Source organism: Muntiacus reevesi, chromosome 1 (assembly GCF_963930625.1).
Source record: "Muntiacus reevesi chromosome 1, mMunRee1.1, whole genome shotgun sequence".
NCBI lineage: Eukaryota > Metazoa > Chordata > Mammalia > Artiodactyla > Cervidae > Muntiacus > Muntiacus reevesi.
In genome coordinates, this window is record NC_089249.1 from 240,574,668 (window position 1) to 240,592,927 (window position 18,260).

The window sequence follows — 18,260 nt, forward strand, 5'->3', positions numbered from 1 at the left end:
AGATCAGTCTAACAGTGCCTTTTCATTAATGTTGACTTAGCTATGAATTGGATATCAGATAGTCCTGTTCATCCCCAGTTGTCTATGGGCCAGTTTCCAAGTAGGGCCTCAGGGTATTCACAGCTTTGGTTGCAAGGTAATTTGTCTTATCCCAGCTTCCCTGGGTCAGTCAAGTTTGAGAATGAGGTCTCTGGACATGGCTTGTCCTGGGAGAGGACCAGATAATGTGTGGTTTGGAAGCACTTTCGTATGTCTGAACACTTAGAAAGTGAGCAGTCACTGTACTTTCCAAGTGCACTTCACCTAGAATGACACTAGTTATTTACATTGCTTGCAGTGATTTGAATCATTCTAGATAAACTGAGTTTGGACTGATCCAGACAATGAGACAGGGATAACTTTGGCAACCTTACCTCCAGGCATAAAAGCATTAAGGGTTTTGTCTTAGACACTTTGTGGTTCATGTTGTACATGTCAAGTCTACTTACAACAGTGAAGATGTGTATTGCATTGTTTTTCAAACTTATTTTCAGGCTGCTGAAGTCAGTTGGTGTTTGTCTTGAAAGTAGAACTTGGCTATTTAACTTGCTTTGAAAAAAAAATTTTTTTAAGAATGTTGTTCTGTGTGCAAAAGTCACATTGGGTAGGTATTTTATCTGTGTCCAATATACTAAGTAGCAAAGCTGCACACTTTGGGATTTAATTTACTCATCTCATTTTAACTGTTGTTAGTGCTGAAAATATAATGGATCAAGTATGGGAAGATTGAACCATCAAAATATGAAATAGTCTGGATTTAAAAAATGCTGAAATGCATTGTGGTAATGTCCAATTTTTTTTTTTTCTATCTCTTACGTAGTCTGGCTAAATGGCATGTTGAGCATGGTATACCTTTAGATGAGGTAGAAATATATCTAATGTGGGAAAAACTGAGTTTAGCAAAGTGATTATTTGATATGTAAGCACCATTTCTAAAAAAGACCTGGGACAGCCCGTCATTTACTAGGCTAGGTAATGCTAACCTTCTCTTTCCCAAACATATTCTTTCTGAAGAAAGGTAAATCATTCAGAAAGAAGCTATCCTTTTTATATACTTCCATAGGCAATGACTTACTAAAAACCAGTTACTTTTGTCATTTTTTTTTCTATTCATATTTGACTTTTTCCCCCTCCATACACTTTTTACTTTATAGTCATAATTTCATGCTTTGAATGGAGAGATGTTCTCTGGGTTGGGAGAATTATTTTAGTTAAAGCTGAAAAAAAAAGGGGGGGGGGGTTTTGCTAAACTGTACTTATCTTCTGGGTCATCTCTGTTTAATATTTCAGATTAACAAAATGTTAATAACATTAGGAGCACAGTCTCTCCTTTCCAAATTCCTGCCTTGTACAAGATTGGCTTGGCTTGATATTTGACAAATGATAAGACTCTAAAAGTAACTTGCTCAGAATCACTGTAGAATAGTGAGCTGAATGTACCTTTATTGTCCTCTTTCTAGTACCTCCCTATCACAAACTAACTGCTTAATACTTGAATTAATGTCCTTGATGATGTGAGTTTCTAGTGGGTACTTACTATATCTGCTGCTAAGATAAAGTTGAGTTTCCTGCAAGAAAGTACAGGTAAATTTGAATTAGGTTGGAAGTATTAATATCAGCTAATGGCGAGGGGATAGAATGAACTGCTTTACAAACCATGAGGGAATACCCTTTTGGTTTTTTCTACTTTTAAGGTAGCCCTGATGTACTCCAAATCTGTCTTTCCAAACATGCCTATCATTCATTAGACTTCAGCCAAATGGATAATCACAGTGCCTTATATTGTGCCCCTTGTTATTTACCTCTGTATTTTTACTTATGTTCCTTCTACCAGAATATTCTCCCATCGTCAAAATCCCACATGTTTTTTAAGGTTACTACTTCTCAAATGGCCTGTCTACCATGAAACGTTCCATGATTTATTTTCTGCACAGTCCATGGTACCCTCCTTTCTCTGTCACATATTTCCCGCATTCCACACTAGTAATTACTTCAGTACTTCTATTATCCCTTCCTATGTTGTAAGAAAAGAAGCTCTGTTATATTCTGATACTCTGCTTTCATGGTAAACTGCCTTGATATAGTAGACTTAATAAATAGCGGGTAGATGAAGACAGGCAGGTGTAGGGAGGTTAAAAACAAAGCTGATAGGAAAACTGGAAAGAATATGTACACTCTAGTCCTGGCTATAACACTTTCTTTTGAAACTTCCCCCTTGAGCTTCTAGCTCAAACCTTGAAGGGCTAAACTGCTTTCTCTAAGCTGAGATATTTTGAAAAATCACCCAAAGGCAAGCACTCAACAGTTGACTGGCGACCTGCTGAACCTGACTTGTAGTCACTAGATAAGGTCCATTCAGAGTGCCGTTTTTGCTCACCAGCATCCAGACAGAGCTACACAGAAGTACGGCTCTAGCCCTCAGAGCAATAGCTAAGGTTTGCCTGGCATTGCTGCTTATAGCTCATGGTCCTGTTACACCACAGGCCAGACTTGTGGGTGCAACTGTAGAGTCATGGATGAGGCCAAAGGGGACCTCAGAAATGTAAGAAGCCTACTCCTATGAACTGGTCTGGCTAGTTTGTACACATCACGTTACCTAGGTGATTGTTTAGCCAGAAACATAAGGAGGCAAGTAGTAGCTTGGAGAGAAGTTGTAGCTTATTAACAATTTTTGGGAGTGGCGGTGGGTTACGTTCATGTAAAGAGTTGCTCCCTCTTTACCTCCGCAGCTACTTGAAGGAAGTGGTGATCTTGGGTTTAACACTTTGAAAGGTGGCTTAAAAAAGTAAACTGCTATCTTGTTAAGAGTCTGAGCCCAGATAGCCATCCTCCAAGAGACCTCTCCTGATTTTCTCTGCCTCATCTGTTACCATATTTTTTGCTTAGTTATTCATATCCATATCACATTTCACTTCATAAATTAAGTTCTGTAATTATCTTTGGTTCCTGTGCCTTATTTGTAGTAGGTTCTTGGTTGAGTATTTTAGAGGGACCTAGGAAAGACTTCCAGAAAAGGTCTAGTTCTTACCCATGAGTCCAGCCAAATCCAAGCCATTCCAGGTCACAGTGACCTCTCCTACAGGACTACAAACAAGTGTTCTCATTGTCCTCCAAATGCTGTTTATTCCCACTCTGCCCTGCTGTCAACTGATTTTGCTCGCTTCCACAGTTCTATAGCCAGAAAATGGCCCCATATCACTTCCCAATCCTTCATGTACCAAACACTGGATTAGTAGGCTCTCAGTCTTTAACGGTGGGCTGGTTTATATTGTTTATTACCAAGAGGGAGGCCAAGGATTATTTTGGTTGGTTCTTGATTTACATGATGCTTGATTTCCAGTCTAATACAAAATGGTATGCCTTGGCAAGTAATGTTACAGGAGGTTAAATTTATGTATCTTGGGATGTGCCTCGGCAAAAGGAACCATGTGTATTATCAGAAGATAGAAGATAACGTTTTGAGTTAAACTATTGTCTCTTAGATATACTGTTTTTTAATGACAGAATAAACCACCACATCAATTACTTGGCTTTATACTCAACAATTTGGGAAGATAAGAGGTTTTTACAAGCAGGTGACTAAGGTCACAGTGAAATAATTTGTTGAAGTCAAAAACAGATGAGTGGAAGAGGTAAAAATGTCACGCCTGTTTCAAAACTTGGCTTCCCATTGTCTATAATGATGTCAAACGTGGGCAAGGCTGGGACTTGGGCTAGTAATAGTAACATAAGGTTTCTGAGCCTCAGTTTCCTCATCTATAAAAGGAGAAATAGGATGAGGGCCATTGTGGGAATTAAGTTATAGACTGACATACAGTAGGTGCTCAACAGTATTATTGTCATATTCAGTGTTTATTCACAAACTTAATAGTCTACATGTGACTGAGCACTATTCACAGAGTTTACTAAATACAGTGCTTCTATTATATTTAGGTAGTACTCAAATGGTGTCTGTGGAAAAAGGGACACAGTGCTTGTTAAGTGGAATCAGTACTAGAATTTAGGTTTCTTGGGATGTGTACAGCCTCTGAAGTGAGCTCAGAGTAATTCACCAGTGAGAGAATGCTTGGGGCTAGGCATGAATTTTCCCTAGGCATGAAATTTCCCAGCATGAATCAGCTGCTCTGGAGGGTGGGTGGGTTTGGCCCTTTGGGTACCAGCCTCAGTTGTGAAAGAAAGCTTTTTGGTGACCTCTTCTGGCAAACAGGAAGAAGTAAAGAAGGAGTTTCAGAGAGGCTGAGATGATGAAAATGCTCTACAGCTTACAGCGAGGAGGTGGAGTTAACATTATGTCATTTTATTGAGACAGTGGGTCTGTGATGTGGGTATTATCCCCAGATACAGAAAGAAATTGAGAGTCAGACGAATGATGGTCTTGCTCAAGATCACTCAGCTACTTGCTTGTCAGCCTTCTAACTTGGAAGGCTATCTGCTGTACTAGGAAAATCATGAGTGGGTTTAGAGAGGAAAGTTGAGAGGAAAAGAGCAAGAGTAAGACCATCAAAGAGTCTGGGGAAGTCCTTGTTTTTTTCTCTGCAACTAAAAGACAACTGGAGAAGTGGTGTTAAAAAAAAATCAACAAGCTTTACAGCTAGGAAGACTTCATGCTCAACTAATTCAATACTCCTGTTTTAGAGACAGGGAAACTGAGGGGAAGATAGAACTTTACAGTGACTCTATAACTGTTTCACTATATATGTTTTATCACACATCTATCCATTCTAGAGGTCTTTTAAAATATGCCTGACTTGAATCATTTAGGGACAAAGGAGGGAGTGGCTATATGGTGATGGGGAGCTGGAATAGGAAGCAGTTGGTTTCCTAATGGAAGCATTATCATTTCTGTTTTACTATCTTATGTGAAATCTAAAATGGCGAGTTTTTTAAAAGTCTATTAATTTAAAAAAATTTGGAACCAGAAAAAAGTTCAGTCTGCAATATTCCCATTAATTTCAGGGCCAGATGAAGGGAGTGAAGATTATTTGTCATGTCATCCTGTAAGCATTTTGAAGAGATTCTATTGCTATAAAGCATAAATACATCCCTGGTGGGAAAGGCAGGAGCAGTGCTTTCTGATTATAAGGAGTGTTTGTTGAAGCTACAGGAATGTGGAAATGATTTCAGGAACATCGTTGCAAGGATGAGGTTTGTTTGGGGGAGGGGAGGGTTTGCAGACAGCTGGCTCTACGGCACCATACTTGCTATAATAGTTCTCTTTATTAGTATAACCTAGCTAGTGGTATGAATTTAGATGACCCTTCCCAATGGTATGACGCATCCACCCTCCCCTTTTATTTTCTGCCTGCAACTGCAGCTAGAGAGAGAGGGACAGAGGAAAATATTTCTAAGTCTTGCTGATTAAATGATGTGTGGTGACAAGCTAGGGGGAACTTGGAGTCAGTGCAGTTATTTCCCCAGGGGTATTTCACAAGTTTAGTCTGACACATTTCTCTTTGATTCTTCCAGAGCCTCTGGCATAGAGAATTCAAACAACGTCCCTGGGAAGTGGGGTGCAGCCTTCACAGGACATACATGCTAAACTACGAGAGCAGAATGTTGTCCTGATGTTGGATGGGATTCTCAGGTGAGAAGTTAGTTTTAGCCATACTGTGAAATACCTAGGACTTTCATGGCCAGAAAATTAGGATGGTAATCTCCTCGAGGACCAAGACTCTCCTCTTTCTTAATTTCTCCCTACCTGCCCACTGAAGGGCTGGGGTGGGGTCCCAAGCCTGACACTGAAATGGGGAAACAACGGAACCTTTTTAGGATGCACAGTATCCTCGTGGTCAGCCCATCAAAGTATCCAGAATTTGGCTTTGATAAGTCTCCTTCAATGCCCTCTGTTTACAGGGGGTGTTTGGGCCGAGGAAGGTGGAGTAGCTTACCTGTATTTCCTTGGTGAGCCTGAGGTAGTGCCAGAATGAGGACCCACTTCCCATTGACCTCTGTCCACTTCAGGAGACAGGTGTGTTTACACAGAACACTGGTTTCTGGAGTTGCGTGAGAGAACAGTTGAATCTGAAGAACGGCAGGCCTGAAACAAGGCAATGCAGGGACGTGGGAGGCAGGACAGTTGGCCCGTCATGCTTGGAGTGTATTGTCGCCAGTCTGTCTTTCAACCCCCAGGTTAGTGACCTGGTTCTGCGCCATAGCTGGTTAATAGCCTTACGTAGAATATAATTTTCGTCATTGGGCTCTCTGAAGGGTATATTTTTGGCTTGCCGTTCTCTATAGTCTGACTTTTGACCCAGTGTTCCAATGAGCATTTTCCAGAGCATTGAATTTTTCAAAATGCAAGAGCTAGAGGAAGAATAGAAATCACAGCCTTAAAGCAAATGAGAGTGGAGCTACTAGTCCATTCTAGTCTCCACTCCAATACTCCATTCCCCACCCCCTCAGAAATACATCCACATCTTCTGGCAGAGTTGGGTTTCAAAAACAAGGTGAACAAACTGATGAAACAGAGGAGGTGGAGAGAGAAGAGGGAGAAGTAATGGTCTGGATCCTAGCTAAAGAAGCCTTAATGATCCTAAAAATTATTGGGCAATAATTTCTACTTCGGAACTCATTTTGTTGTTTCAAAGAATGATAAAGCACCTTAATTATTGCTTTAAATAACCACACGGCTCCATCAAAGCAGCTTGAAATAGCACCCACATATGAGCAAACTTATCTCCTGCCATTGCTGTTTACAGCCTAAGAAATCCTTAAGGAAGCAACAGGATAATAACTTGGTAGAGGCATCATCTAGTCTGGGCCCTCAAGATTCTAGATGCCTCGAGGATGGGAGAGATATTGGCAGCTTGCCCTTGTCCTCCTGGACATCCTGAGCCAGAAAGTAGTCATCGCTTTCATTCTCTTACCCCATGGGCTAGGATGGGAAGGGCAGCATTTGGGTTTTTTTTTCTTTTTAATTCCTAATTATTATAGGGATTTCAACCTGTCTACAGAAGTTCCTTCTATCCATTGGGATTTCATGATACTCTGAGACCGAAGCCTTTGCAACATATGCTTTTCCTTACAGTGTTACAAGTAGTTAAGAGCAGCTCAGCTCAATCAAAACAAAGTGTATGTCTTTTACTCCTTCCTCTGGTCAGGATAAGCTTCTGGTTCCTAGAGCTGTAGGGAAATAGGAGGGTTCTTCATTCAAATTTCAGGAATTGGTTTCTGAGAGAAGGGTCTTAGTCGAAGAAAAAAATTATATTTTAAGAATATCCTGCTTCTAGAATTTTTGGTCTGGTTGGTTTTATTAATCAGGGGGTAGTGATCCACTCATCCTTTCTCAACAGACCTTACCAGCCCCTCAAAGTGCAAGCATTGCAGTCAATCTGAGAGTCATAGCTCACAGAGAAACCTGAATCTTGCCTGGCTCTTCAGAGCTGGCGGGGAGGGCAGCCTTTTAAATGTGTAGAAGGTGCTCATTGAATAAGTCTGGTAGCTTTCAGAGTGGTGTTGATTGTCCCGGGCTGGGCTTCCAGCCAGATGGGGGGATATCTGCACATATCAGATCTCCAGCCCAGTCCCAAAACTGATACAGATTGTACCCGTGGCTCGCCAGCTTCTCCTAAGGAGCCAGTTACTGCAGACATGATGATAACTCAGCTCCCTTCAATTTCAGTGTTACAATTAACTAAGAAATCTATTTTTCATGGCTCTTACCAGTGATGGTACTGGCTTAGCTGGGCCACCGATCTATTCTGCAATCTAATATGAAGCCTCACAAAACACCATCTCATCTCTTTTTAATGATGCTCATAAAAGTGCATACTTCTAAAGAGAAGAACTGTCTCCTGTCATATATATTTTCTCCCCAGTTTGAAAAAATAGCCTATGAAATATACTGGTGAACTTCCTAGAGGAATCCCTTTTTTTAAATTAAAGAAGTAATTTGGATCAAATTACCTTTTGTTTTTGAAGACAAAATAAAAATAGAGTTAAGTTAAAGGTATCTCTTTCATACACACATTTTCCTTTCAATTTATGTCTGTCCTTGGTCATTCCCTATAGCATTTGTCAAGAATGGACTCTTGAATACTTGAAAGGACCAGAGGATGGCAGAGCTGAGCCATTTATTTTGACTGCTCTTGAAACAAATGAGATCTTTTGTAAACAAATAGGTGAGAAGTTGTTGGTATTATCTGCTTAATTGACATCTCCTAAATTTGACTCCTAGGAATAGCTGCAGTTTTGGAGTTGGGTGAAATCACCCACTGGTCTATGCCAGTATCGATTCTCCTCCATGCATCAATACTGGTCTATACATGTAAAGAGTTTGAAAACCAGTAAACCACTTGTTACACCTAAATCAGTTTCCCCCCTACATTAGCACTTGGCATGCATAGTCCCAGGGCATGATGTCCTTTGTGAGAAAATTGAAAGGAAATTAAGAAAATATTGCCCTGTTTATTAGAGCCATCTTAAAAAAAAAAAGGCCTAAATTACCTACTTTGATTTTCTATAATTAGATGAGATCAATATAATTAATTGCTAAATCCTTACTACATTATACATTAATGATAATGTCTTCTCCTTGAGCATGCTCCATTCCTAATTCATGATGGGATTTTTGACATTATAATAATGATTGCTGTCTTTTCCGTCACCACTGTTTACCTTTGATAAAGTAGAGCAAAAGGAAAAAACAAATCTGCCAGTTGTCCAAAGAAGAAAGGCAACAAGAATTTTATGTCTCTATACGTGTGCATATGTATGCTCATGGCCACCTGGAGAGTTCAGAAATCAAAATGATATTAAATTTTCTGATGCGTGAAATTCCTACAGACCAGTTCAAACCCATAGAACAGTCAGTGCTAGAAATCACCTGTGACACTCTCCCCATTGTATAGTTAAAGAAACCAAAGCTTAGTGATTTACCCAAGGTCACCCAAGCACATTAGTGGTAAGACTAAAATTTGCATTCTTCTTTTCATTGCTATCATGCATCACCTCACATTTATTTTCTGTGAGGGATACCATGTTTAGAATGGCCTGAGAAAAAATTGTGTCTCCTCTGTGTTTGAAATAATTCTGTTGTCTGGTGGATACTGTCAGCTAGACCTGGCAGCACCAAGTGGGCACACAAATTCACTATTGTGTCAGAAGTTCAAGGATCCAGCAGAGGTTGGGCAGATGGCCCAGTGATTTCTATGTCTCAAAGAGATTCTGGACACCTCATCATGTAAGGAGACCAGTGTGATTTTGCTGTTTGAGCAGAAACAGAATGTCTTAGAATAATTGGTACTGTCTTCATTGCTGATAGTGGCATAGTGCCTTTGTTGCCTGATTCACGTAGACTTCAGACATGTTGAATTTAGTCTAATAATGTGTAAAGTAGAGAGAAGGGGTTCTTTATTTTTTATTTAATTTAAAAATGATTTCCCCTTAAATAGAGTGAATAAAGTGCTAGTGAAAGAGGCTGATAGCCTCTCCAGAGACCCATGTACCACTTGGGAATTAAGTTTTTCCCCACCTCCTCCCTTAAATAAAGTGAATGTAGTGCTCATGAAAGGTGCTAATAGCAGTCCGAAGTCTGATATTCTAGTCTTGAATTGGTAGTAATTGTTCACATCCCTCTATTTAACTTTTCCTCCTTCAGACACCTGTTAGTGGTGGGGAAATGAGCGGTCTTACATGAGAGATTCCTACTCACTTGGCTCCCATCCCTTAGTGCTTCTTAGAAAAAAGGATTCCAGGATCCATCCCACACCCTCCAAGGCTAGAATACAGCTTCGTTTTCTGCTCTATACAGGCCAAGAGAAAGGAAGGCAATGATTTATTGACCTCGGAATTTGGTTGCAAACAATTTTTTCGTTAAAGCCACAAAGCCAAATCCTTTTTTGTCTGCATAGTGCATTTTCTTGACTTGAATCACTTCTGGGTCCTTGTTTTGACCCACTTCTTTGGGCCTCTGTGGGAATTAGCTATTGCACCATGGGAAATGGGAGACATTTCCCCTGGGGAAGGTGCTTTAGGGTGGGGTTAGGTTCCCAGTGTCTCACTTCTGTCCTGCCCTAAGTTAGGGATGCTCCAAAGACACAAGTGAATCCAGACTGATTGTCAGCTGCCTACCACTCTGATCCACAAAAGTGCAAAGAAAGAAATGTAATCCCAGTATTCTGGTTATAGGCCATAGCAGGGAGGATGCTACAAATAATAGTGCCGTCATCCCCGGTGCAGTGGTGTGACAGCTGCCAGACACAGCTCCCTTCTAATCCCACGGCCCACCTTGCAGACCTCCTACCTGTCAACATCCGTGTCTTGGAGCAGGCTCCCCCACTCCCTGGGGTCCACTGCCTAGACCCTCTTCCTTTCCCCTGGAGTACCCTAGCTATCTTGGGATAGTTCTGGCACTTCAGAGTTAGAAGGAAAGAGAATTTGTCTAACTTTCCTAAATGTTAAAGCTAAATGAAGCACCAAAAAGGGAACCAAAAAAAGACTTACAAAAATATAATGGAATCTTCCCCCCCCACCCCACCCCGCCAAGCTCCCCATGTTCTTTGTGATATATGAAATGTCAGAATATAACGGACAGACTTTATAAACATCACTGTTTCTTTCCACCCGTATCCATGTATCTAAGCGGCAGCAGCCTTACTACTGCCCTTTTACCTCGTAAAACTCCACTCCGTAGAGCCACAATATAATACATCTGTTTCATCCTGCAACCCCACCTTCCCAAACCTACCCCTGCTTGCAGTTCCAAAGACACTCTCCAAAAAAATAGACATCTGAAAAAGTGCATCTGTTTATACTCAGTCTATCTGCATATTATTTCTTGAGATTATTACTTTTTTTTAACCATAAAAAAGATTGCATATTAGCAACATGATGAGAAAAACCATGGGGGCCGCTTCTGGGTGGTGGAGGGGTAAGTGGGGTGGGTGAAGCACAGAAATGAGAGTGCTGAGAGAAGGGCAGCTGAGAGAGAGGGCCCCAGACTGGAGGCGTGAAGATGACTCCATCCTCGGGCCTCTGAATCGTCCCATCTCTTTAGTCACTCCCCTTCTCCTCTCTACCTTCCCCCATTTCCACCACCCTTGCCTGGGCCGCACGGACCCCCTTGAAGCAGAGACGGAATGGCTTTTCGGCATGAGTCCACCTGGGCCAGTTTGAAGACAGGCATGGCGTTGGGAGGGGTGTGATGTGGGACACACCAGAGCAGGCTGATTTGTGACTGTTTTCCACTCTGGGAAAAAGTGTCCATCACTTCTGTGACTTTTAAAAATTTAAGCAGTTACTAGGCTGATAGGTTAAGAAACAAGTCTTTTGTTCTTGTGGTTTTGCATTAATATTAAGCATGAATATATATCATATATATTACATGGCTTCGCCGCTGCTCTGGGGCAGACTGTATTCTCCTTCCAAACAGGAAAACTGCACAGCCCATGGACTCAAATTTTTGAAAGTGGTTTTTGCCACTCCCCACCTCTACCCCCACCCCGAACCCTCCCTTTCCTCCCCGCCCCTCAGTTCCCATATTAGAAAAACCCCTCCCTCCCCCTCCCACCCCCATCCGAGGTTGAATAGATAGTGCCACATTCTGAGCCATGCATCGCCTCATTTGAGAGATGGCACGCACTGCGTGTGCCCCCCACCTCGCTTCCCCTCCTCCTCCTCTGGCCCTCAGATTCCTGTGCCCTTCCCACTCTGCCCACTCCCAGCGACCCCCAGCCCAGACCCGTCACTGGTTGTGGACGTCCTCCCTGCGGACGATCTTGTAGATGATCCAGTAGAACATGTTGAAGATGAGGAAGGCCATGGGGAAGCCGATGCGGGAGATCTTGTCGATCTTCTTGGCCCGCTGGATGAAGAGTTTTCGCATCTCCTCCGGGGACTTGGATGGTGCTGGAGGGGGGTTGGTCGTGTTGCTGTTGTTGGCGCCCTTGACGGAGATGCCATCCTTGGCCTGAAGGCAGGCTGGGCCCATGCCGTAGGCTGAGAAGTTGAAGCGGCCCTCTCCAGCCTCATCCTCCTGGAACAGATTCAACATGGGGCTCTACTTAAAATAAGACAGGGGCTGGGCACCCTCCCTGCAGGCACTCCCCTGGGGGCCAGGCCGTGCCCATCTGGCTCGCCCTGCCTCCCAGATGGCACCACTCTAGGCCCCTGAAGGCTCTGTGGCTGGCTGAGGAGTTATGCCTTATAGAGGGGCGCCATCAAGTGCCGAAACAGATGCAAACCAGGGGATAGGTTTGTGGTGTGGAGTCTGAGACCAGCGCAATGACCATGCTTCAGTCACCTGTGGCTGTATGACCTTGGGCAGGTCACTTCCTCAGAAGACATCCTCCTGTGACTCTCAGGGTTTTTAATTTCGTTTTTTTCCTTTAAGTGGGGATAAGATTCACTCCACTCCTTTAAGATGCTTTTCGATCATCAGAAGTTGTAGCTGAGAAGATACTCTGAATGCCGTTTTGTTAGAAACCCAGAGGACAATTTGGAAAGATCCCCTGCTTTGCCTCTGTTGCCTCCTTGCCCTCTCCCCCACCCCATCCCCCAGGCCTCTGTGTGTGTGTTTGGGGAGGGAGTGAATGGACCAGGAGCAAGCAAGGGCTGCAAGCCCAGGGACCACAGCTGTCTCACCTCCGTGTTCCCGTATCCCTGGCAGGTGTCACCTCAGACAGGCTCTGGACTTTTATAAAGATTTTCGTCTGGAGTTTTCCAAGCCCTTCATCATTTGGTTCCAACTTACCTTTCCAGGCTCCCTGCCTCCCTTAGCTGTGCTCTGCATGCCCACCTGTTGCACGTTCTCTGCCATCCCTCCTGCGTCCCCACCTCCCGGCTGCACGCTCACTACCCAAGTGCCTGCTGCCTGACCCGCTTCGCTTTCCCCTCTCCTCAGCTGGATTGAGGAGACACTCTTGCCTGCTCTCACCACATCTGGCTTTGTGGTCCTTCCTCGTGAGCTCTGAGGTGGCCGCTGACTCAGTGTGTGGCCCTGGGGGGCTTTATGGGCTCACTCTGCAGACTTGAGACTGAGCGTTTTGTGGGCAGCTGCTCTGTCTTCTGCTTGGCCCTGTGCAGGGCAGTCTGGGTCCCGCTCTGCCTGTGCCACCCCAGCCTGGGCCTTCATCTGGGCTTGTGGCGACCTCCAGCCTTGTTTCCCTTCAGCCTCCCATCTCCGCCAACCCTGCCACCCCTCTGGGTTGAATGACACGGATCTTACCCGTCATCCTTTGCTTAGCGCTCTCTTAATAGGCTGCCACTGACTTGAGGATAATTAAAAGCTTTACGTGGTGACAAGGCCCTGGGTGACCTGGTTGGCCCGTCTGTGTCTGCTCCGCTTGACTTTCTGTGCTCCCGCTGCCCTGCGGTGCTCCCATCTATGGGGAAGTGCCACACTCCTCTTGCACTCTGCGCAGGTGGTTCTCTCTGCTGAGTCTGTCTCTCCCAACCCGTCCCCTGCTTCCAGCCCCTTCTTTCCCGAACTAATTCCTACTCAGACACCTTCCCTGAGCCTGAGGTTAGGCTCAATGTCCCTGATGTGTGATCCATACATCAGGATTTCCTGCTTTTCCTTTTTTGTTTTAAATCTCTTATCACATTGTTTTCCTTGACTGATGTCTATCTCTCTCATTAAAGTGTAAGCTCTATGAAGGCGAAGGCAAAGTGTATCATGTTCACTGCACCCTCAACACTAGACATAGGAATATATTTCCTGAGAAGGAGCTCAAAACTCTGCAAATGTTTGTTGACCAAATGGTTTACTTGCCTATCCAGTCTGTCCCAGCTTCCTTTTTTAAAAAATTAATTTAAATTAAAATGGTGTAGGAGAAGGAAACAGCAACCCACTCCAGTATTCTATTCTTGCTTGGGAAATCCCATGGATAAAGGAGCCGGGTGGGCTATAGTTCATGGGGTCAAAAAGAGCAGCTGAGTAGCTTTCACTTCACTTCCATATATACATAACTTTAATATCATACCCATTGAGCAAAATAAGTTTCATAAAGGTGTTTCAGATCTTATTTAAACTAAATTAGACCTTTTGTATCCAGAACAACAACAATGTTCAAAATTTCACAGGTGTTTTATTATTGTTAGTCCAATATTAAACATTTAAAATGCCTGTTCATAAGACTTGTTTTTGATAAGTTTATCTTTAGTGTATTGTTTTCCAGATAAATACAATAAACAAACATCTTGTTTTCTTAAAAAATAAATAAAATGGTGTTGCATTCTTAGCACCTGGAGGATTTGACATATGAATGCTCAAGACATCTTTCATGAATGAGTGAATCTGGTCCAACACCCTCATTGCAGGAGTGAGGGTAAGAAGGTGGGCTCCAGTACCTGGCAGATGGGTCTCAACCAGTATTTTTCTGTGGGGAGGGCAACAGTAGAGGGTTTGTGCCAGCACTGAGGAGAGGACTGGGGGAAGTTGGCCAAGTGACTGGACCCTGTGCCTGGGAGCAAGGCTGGGTTTGACAATCTCATCTATCAATATACATCTGCTCACTGTAGCAATACAGTGGGGCGGGTGGGAGAAGGGTGTGCTTGAAAATGTTTTTTCGTTGGGCTCTAGTTATTCAGGCGGAGACTCAAAATTAACTTTCTGTTTTGCTTTGGGCAAATTATTTTCTGCCTTCTTCATCAGTTAAACATGAGAGGGGAGGGGATGGATGTGTGGAGGCCTCATCTGGTTAGAAAGTGATCAATTTTACATTGTATCCAGGAGAAAGGAAATTCCCTAGAAATAACTGGACAAAGCCTGCTATTCCTATTCAAGCCAGCAGATGGCAGGCAACGAATGCCCAACTGTATCTGGAACTGCGCGGGACTGGAACAGGGGAAATCCGATCGAAGCCAGGGAGGTTGGTAGTGTGCCTGCCCAGTCGGGCTCACAGAGATTTCCTAATAATCTGACTAATGAGGCTGGCTGGGGAATTCGAGGACCAGATGGTTTCTGCCCAGCAAATGAGGTAACATGGGAGGGTGGTGGGAGTCGAGAAGCCCAGCCAAGACCATGGGCTCAGAGAAACTCAGGCATGTGGCTAGTTCCTCTTCACTCACCATCTGGGGCATAAAACCCCCTCTGCAAACTTTCTGCTAAAGGGAGGTTTCTGCAGCCCAAGCTAATATACGGCCAGCCTACAAGCCACATCCACAGGGCCTTACTCCAAAGGAAGCTGTTTTTTATGGTGAGCCCGATTCTGCATCTTGTTTCTGACATCTGTGCCAAGTTCAGAGCCTGTGGGCACAAGCTCACACTATTCAGATGCAAACCAGGGGCCAGGCCGGAGAGACAGTGATGAAGTGAACTGGGGCCGCGGACTGCGTTCCTCACCTAAAGGCATTTGCAATGAGCCTGTACCACGTGGGATGTGAATCCAGAGGGACCAGAGGCTGTGATGTTTTGAGTGAAGCTGGAAGTGTGGTTTGAAATGCTGGCACTTCATTCCAGAGTTTTAAGATACTGCTGGTGAACTTAAATATATTTGCATGGTGAATCTGACCTAGCTACTAGTTTTTGACCTCTGCCTTGGGGTAAATCTTAGTTCCTATTTAAGATCTAATAAACGCAGGACTATTTTTATCTGCTTCAGGATGGAGACACTGATGAACAGATAAGCGACTGGTGGTGTGTGGTCAGTGTTTTTTGAGATCAGCCATGAGTCTTGGGAGGCTTCTGTGTCTTTCCTATCAGTGCCTCCGAGTTCCTGGTCACTTGCCCCTTCTCTTTGTCATCATCTGCACAGGAGGAGTGGATGGGACCTTCTCTGAGAGCTCTTCCAGCACCAACATGCTGTGAGAGAATGAGGAAGGGACCCAGCAGAGGAATCTGATCAAATCTGCACAGTGGCCTTATTCACATTTTACCTGGCTAGAGACAAAGTTTTTGTTTTCTCTAATACGTAATACTAGTAGGCATTTGGCAAGGGTGGAGGCAGCCTTTGCAAATACTGTAGGTGCCACAATGTTACATATCTGCAAGGGGGTGCATTCACATTTTAGTCCGTGCATATAATGCCTGCTGGAGCTAGGCAGGGCACAGTCTAGTGACCTGGTACTAGTCAAGTATTTTGGACATAGTCTTCCCATGTAAACATCTCTGTGATAAATTATTGACATTCTTTTTGCAGAGGGAAATGCAGAAAGCTGCTAGCCCCTGGTCGGGGAAAAGGGAAAATAGAAGTAAATCCCAGAGATAGCTGTGTTTGGTCAGTTTCTTGCTTAGATTTTGATAAGAATCAGAGGCTAGGTATCTGATGGACAGTAATGGAAAGACTAAAACCAGGATCTTTCAAAGTCCTGTCTGGCCGGCTGCATCTACAATGCTTGCTTCCCTCTTCCAGTGCAGCTTTTATCCTAACTCCCATGGACAGCCTCTGCTCGGAACGTCTGCCTGCTGCCTGCGGTAAACGGCTAGAAGTTAATCGAATCAGATTGCTGATGTTTAAGAAACATACTGAGGGAAATGTGTGCCTTTGGAATCATTTTAATTCCTGGTACTTGTGTGGCAGGAGCATAACTTAAAGCTATGTTGGGATCCGATTTCATCTTTCACCAGTCCACCATTGTGCCCATTTTACAGATGCGGATGCTGGTCCCTAGAAGAGGCTAGCTGAAAATCACATAGCAAAGAGAATTCAAAGGGCAGAGTCCTTTGTCCCAGCACTTGTAACTGGGTAGACAGCTGCTTTCAGTAGGTCAGTCTAAAGCAGGTAGGGCCTGGTTGTGTGGTGTGGCCAGTGTTTGAGTTCTTGGTTGCCCTCATCTATAGCTGGAAAAGCTCCTGGGCAGCCTCTCAGACTGCAGGGTCTCCTTTTTTTATTCCACTAGTTTATTTTTATTTTTATTTTTTATCCCTTTGTCCATTTGTTAAGCAAATTCCTATTCCACGTTGACTATCTATCAGGCCTTGTGGTAAACACCAGGGCTGTATCAGTAGTACTGAGCAGAGTAGACATGGCCCCTGATCTGATGGAACTTAACCATTCAATGGATGGTGCGCATGGAACAAACTCCTAATTGAATGTGTAACTATAACTTGTGTCTAGAAGGAAAGAAACTGAGTATCGTCTTGGCTGACATAAAGTGTCTTTGTGCATGTCAGACGTGTGGCACCGTCTGCCCTGGGTGTCTGAATTGGGATCACTTTCTCTGGCTGATATAGTCCACGCCAGGGCAGGATCTAAGAGAAGAGCGCTTCCTTGGCTGGGGCCCTCGGATACAACCTGCCGGATCACACTTGACAGCCTGGCATCACCACCTCAGTACAGAGCCTGCACCTTGACTAGGGTATCGGGGAAAGATGGCACAGCTGAGAACTGGAAAGTGAGCAGCTTCATACCCAGCAAAGTGCGCTGGAAGAGCCACCAGTCCACTGGAAGAGCAACCTGGGTGGACAGAACAGGACACCTGAAGTCCTGTGTGTGTGTTTAAGGAACTATGAAGAAAGCCAGTGTGGATGGTGCTCAGAGAGCAAGGGAAAAAGTGACATGAAGATGAGACTGGAGAGAAAAGCAAGTTGTCTGATTCCCAGGAGAAAGGTCTCCTGGGGAAGTGGTTACAGATTTGGGTATGGAGCCACCTTGCTCCCACAGAGTTAACAGAGGTTGGTGACTTTTCAGAGGCGGTCTGCCAGGTTTTCTTGTTTTGTTTTGTTTTTTGCTGCACCACGCAGCTTGCGGAATCTTAAGCATATGGGATCTTAGTTCCCTGACTGGGTGTTGAACCCTGGCCCCCTGCAATAGAAGTGTGGAGTCTTAGCCACTGGACTGGCAAGGAAGTCCCTGCCAAGTATTTCTTTTTTTTTAAACTGCCTTTCTTCATTAGGACTCAAACTTTTCAAGTATATAGTAATGTACTATTTTATTTTCATAACCCTAATGACAAGATACGGAGAAGGAAATGGCAATCCACTCCAGTATTCTTGCCTGGAGAATCCCAGGGACAGAGGAGCCGGGTGGGCTGCTGTCTATGGGGTCGCACAGAGTTGGACACGACTGAAGCAACTTAGCAGCAGCAGCAATGACAAGATAACTTGGTATTATTTGCATATTTTAAATGCCTACTCTAATATTTAATTTCAAAGTATTTCTTTATTCTGTCTCTCATAAGGGAAGAGAATTCACTCCAGGGGAAGACCTTGCAGCTTGCCTCTTCTTGAAAGTAGGAAACAAAGGCCTGGAAACAACATTCTACTCTAAGATCTCATGTTCTGTGATACCAACCACTTCTGGAATTAGGCCCATTGAAACAATGCAGCCCACTCTTATAGA

General features: G+C 43.9%; 1 protein-coding gene across 2 annotated transcripts in view; it reads right to left on the reverse strand.

Annotated features, from left to right (window-relative positions):
* Nucleotides 1-11,722: 11,722 nt before the first annotated feature.
* The window catches only part of GLRA1 (glycine receptor alpha 1), a 90,396-nt gene continuing 83,858 nt past the window's right edge, over nucleotides 11,723-18,260 (reverse strand). The window contains exon 9 of one of the 2 annotated variants that reach the window (XM_065936108.1): nucleotides 11,723-12,013. In XM_065936108.1, coding sequence (XP_065792180.1) covers nucleotides 11,723-12,013 — 291 coding nt within the window. Of the gene's footprint in view, nucleotides 12,038-18,260 lie in introns of both variants that reach the window. The other variant, XM_065936099.1, reaches the window with a different exon arrangement.